General features: G+C 45.8%; 1 protein-coding gene across 2 annotated transcripts in view; it reads left to right on the top strand.

Annotated features, from left to right (window-relative positions):
- The first annotated feature begins 1,416 nt into the window (after window positions 1-1,416).
- The window catches only part of NNMT (nicotinamide N-methyltransferase), a 15,758-nt gene continuing 14,804 nt past the window's right edge, over window positions 1,417-2,370 (top strand). Inside the window, exon 1 of one of the 2 annotated variants that reach the window (XM_008073298.2) lies at window positions 1,417-1,773. In XM_008073298.2, the coding sequence (XP_008071489.1) occupies window positions 1,620-1,773 (154 nt within the window). In that variant the 5' untranslated portion in view covers window positions 1,417-1,619. The remainder of the gene's footprint in view (window positions 1,774-2,370) is intronic. The other variant, XM_021706337.1, reaches the window with a different exon arrangement.

The following is a 2,370-nucleotide window of genomic DNA, read 5'->3' as shown; positions in this document are numbered from 1 at the left end:
CAGCTACTTGGAAGGCTGAGGCGGAAGGATCGCTGGAGCCCAGCAGGTCGAAGATGGGGTGGATGTGAGTGTGCCATGCACTTCATCCTGGGTGACAGAGTGAGACTCCAACTCAAAAAAAAAATTATCAGCCGGGCTCAGTGGCTCAGCCTGTAATCCCGCGTCTTTGGGAGGCTGAGGTGAGTGGATTGCCTGAGCCCACAGGTTCGAGACCCACCTGGGCAGCAAGACCTCATCTCTACAATAAATCAAAAAATCAGCTGAGCGTGGTAGTGCATGCCTATAATTCTGGCTCCTTGGAAGGCTGAGGTGGAAGGATCACCAGAGCCCAGCAGGTTGAGGCTGCGGTGGCCGGGAGCGGCCACTGCACTCCAGTCTAGGTGACAGAGTGAGACTCCAACTCAAAAAAAAAAAAAAAAAATTACCTTTTCACTTGAGATACTTCAACTAAGTTTCTGTGCCTTGTAGTCAAATGTTCTCTCACTAAGTCACCAGTCATGAAATATACTGGTCACCTGCTGACATTGCATTTGGTGCAATATGACAACAGTCAATTAATTAACCAATGTTTTTAATTCCTACTTGGTAGACCAAACCATGATGTAGAGTAGGGGATATAAAGAGAACTTATCCATGGTCCCTGAGCTGAAGGGGCTAGTGATTCAGTTTACCATATATGTAAAATTTAGTTTGGAAAGAAACATTGACAGAGACAAAACCAGGAGTAAGTAGACAACATCACAAAATCAAGTGCCTGGCTGGGTGGAACAAATTCTTAGGGCAAGATGAGTTCGGAAAAGAGGATTTGAAGAATTCTTAAAGGCTTAAAGTTAACTTTGCAAAAGCTGTCAGGATTTGGATTGACTGAAAGGAGTAGGGAGGCATGAGGAAGAGGTGCTTGTCAAATGCTGAGCTGTGGCAGTGGTGGGTGAAGCTGCCCACACCTAGGGCAGGAATGGAGGGGGTGTCTGTGCATGAGGAGAAGGTTTCAGGATTGCTGGACTAGACTTTACAGAAAGCCTTATGCATGTTTTTAAAATTTCTCTTTCCAGACTTCAATCTAAGATTCCTTTAGCCAACATTCCTTAGCCCTAAACACATTTCCTGTCCTGATTTTTCCTCTCTTTTTTCTTTCTTTTGCATGCTTAAATTCAAACCATTCTTTGTGACTCTGTTTCCGTGGGGAAATCACTACAAGAATTACAAGAATGATGATGCTTTTGGGAGATGACCCATTTCTCCGGACTTATGGGTTCTTCTAGGAGTTAAGCAGTTTTTCTGATGAGCTCAGATGATCCTTCCCGTCTACAGTGCCTGGTAGCTGACCTTCACCCCTTGGCCAAGCGTTTCATACAGCTACGTTCCTCCCTCTACCACACCCCTCTTCTTCTAGGCTCCCTTCCTCAGGAATTTCAACACTTCCCAAAACAGCCAAGAACATGTGTACTCAATTTCTCTCAGTTAGTGTTTAACCAATTATCTGTATAAGGGGTGGGCTGAACTGAAGGAAGGAAGACTGCTAGACTGAGGTTCAGGAAGACAACTTCTGCAGGGTGGCTTCCTGGCTTCTGGGGGCGAGGGAAAGAGGATAGTGGGACTAGTGGCACTGAACTGAGACAATGGGATCTGGCTTCACCTCCAAGGACATGTATCTGAGTCATTTTAACCCTCGAGATTATCTAGAAAAATATTACAACTTTGGGTCCAGATGCTCTGCAGAAAACCAGATTCTTAGGCGTCTTCTGAAAAGTCTTTTCAAGACATTCTGCTTAGGTAAGTTTGTCTGTTGTCTGTGTCTGCCCCCTAAGTGTGAGTCATATAGTCTCAGGGCATGATTGGGTTTGGGGTATAATCATTATTTAACAGCCCTTTTGGCATCACCTATTTATTTAACTAGGATAAAAACTAACGTTGGTATAGCTATTCCACAATTAACAAAGGGCTTTTATTTCCATTATCTCATTCGGTCATGCAAAAGGGAAACCAGGGGGCCTCAGTGCTGTCCTCGAGCCTGCATTGATTTGCTAGATGGCTTGAGGGAGACTTTTAACCTCAGTGGGCCATTTGAGAAATGAGATTCTGAAACAGAACTTATTCTGATCCTGTCTCAAGGGAATCATGTGAATATGCATGCAACAAAGGCTTCTCAGCCGGGCTCGGTGGCTCAGTTTGTAATCCCGTGCTTTGGGAGGCTGAGGTGAGTGGATTGCCTGAGCCCGTGGGTTCGAGACCCGCCTGGGTAACTTGGCGAGACCTCATCTCTACAATAAATCAAAAAAATTTAGCCGGGCGTGGTAGCGCGCGCCTGTAGTTCCAGTTACTTGGAAGGCTGAGGCGGAAGGATCGTCGGAGCCCAGCAGGTCGAGGCTG

Source organism: Carlito syrichta, unplaced genomic scaffold (assembly GCF_000164805.1).
Source record: "Carlito syrichta isolate Samal-C Ts95f unplaced genomic scaffold, Tarsius_syrichta-2.0.1 Scaffold115681, whole genome shotgun sequence".
NCBI classification, from domain to species: Eukaryota; Metazoa; Chordata; class Mammalia; order Primates; family Tarsiidae; genus Carlito; species Carlito syrichta.
This window is presented reverse-complemented; position numbering and strand designations above follow the sequence as displayed.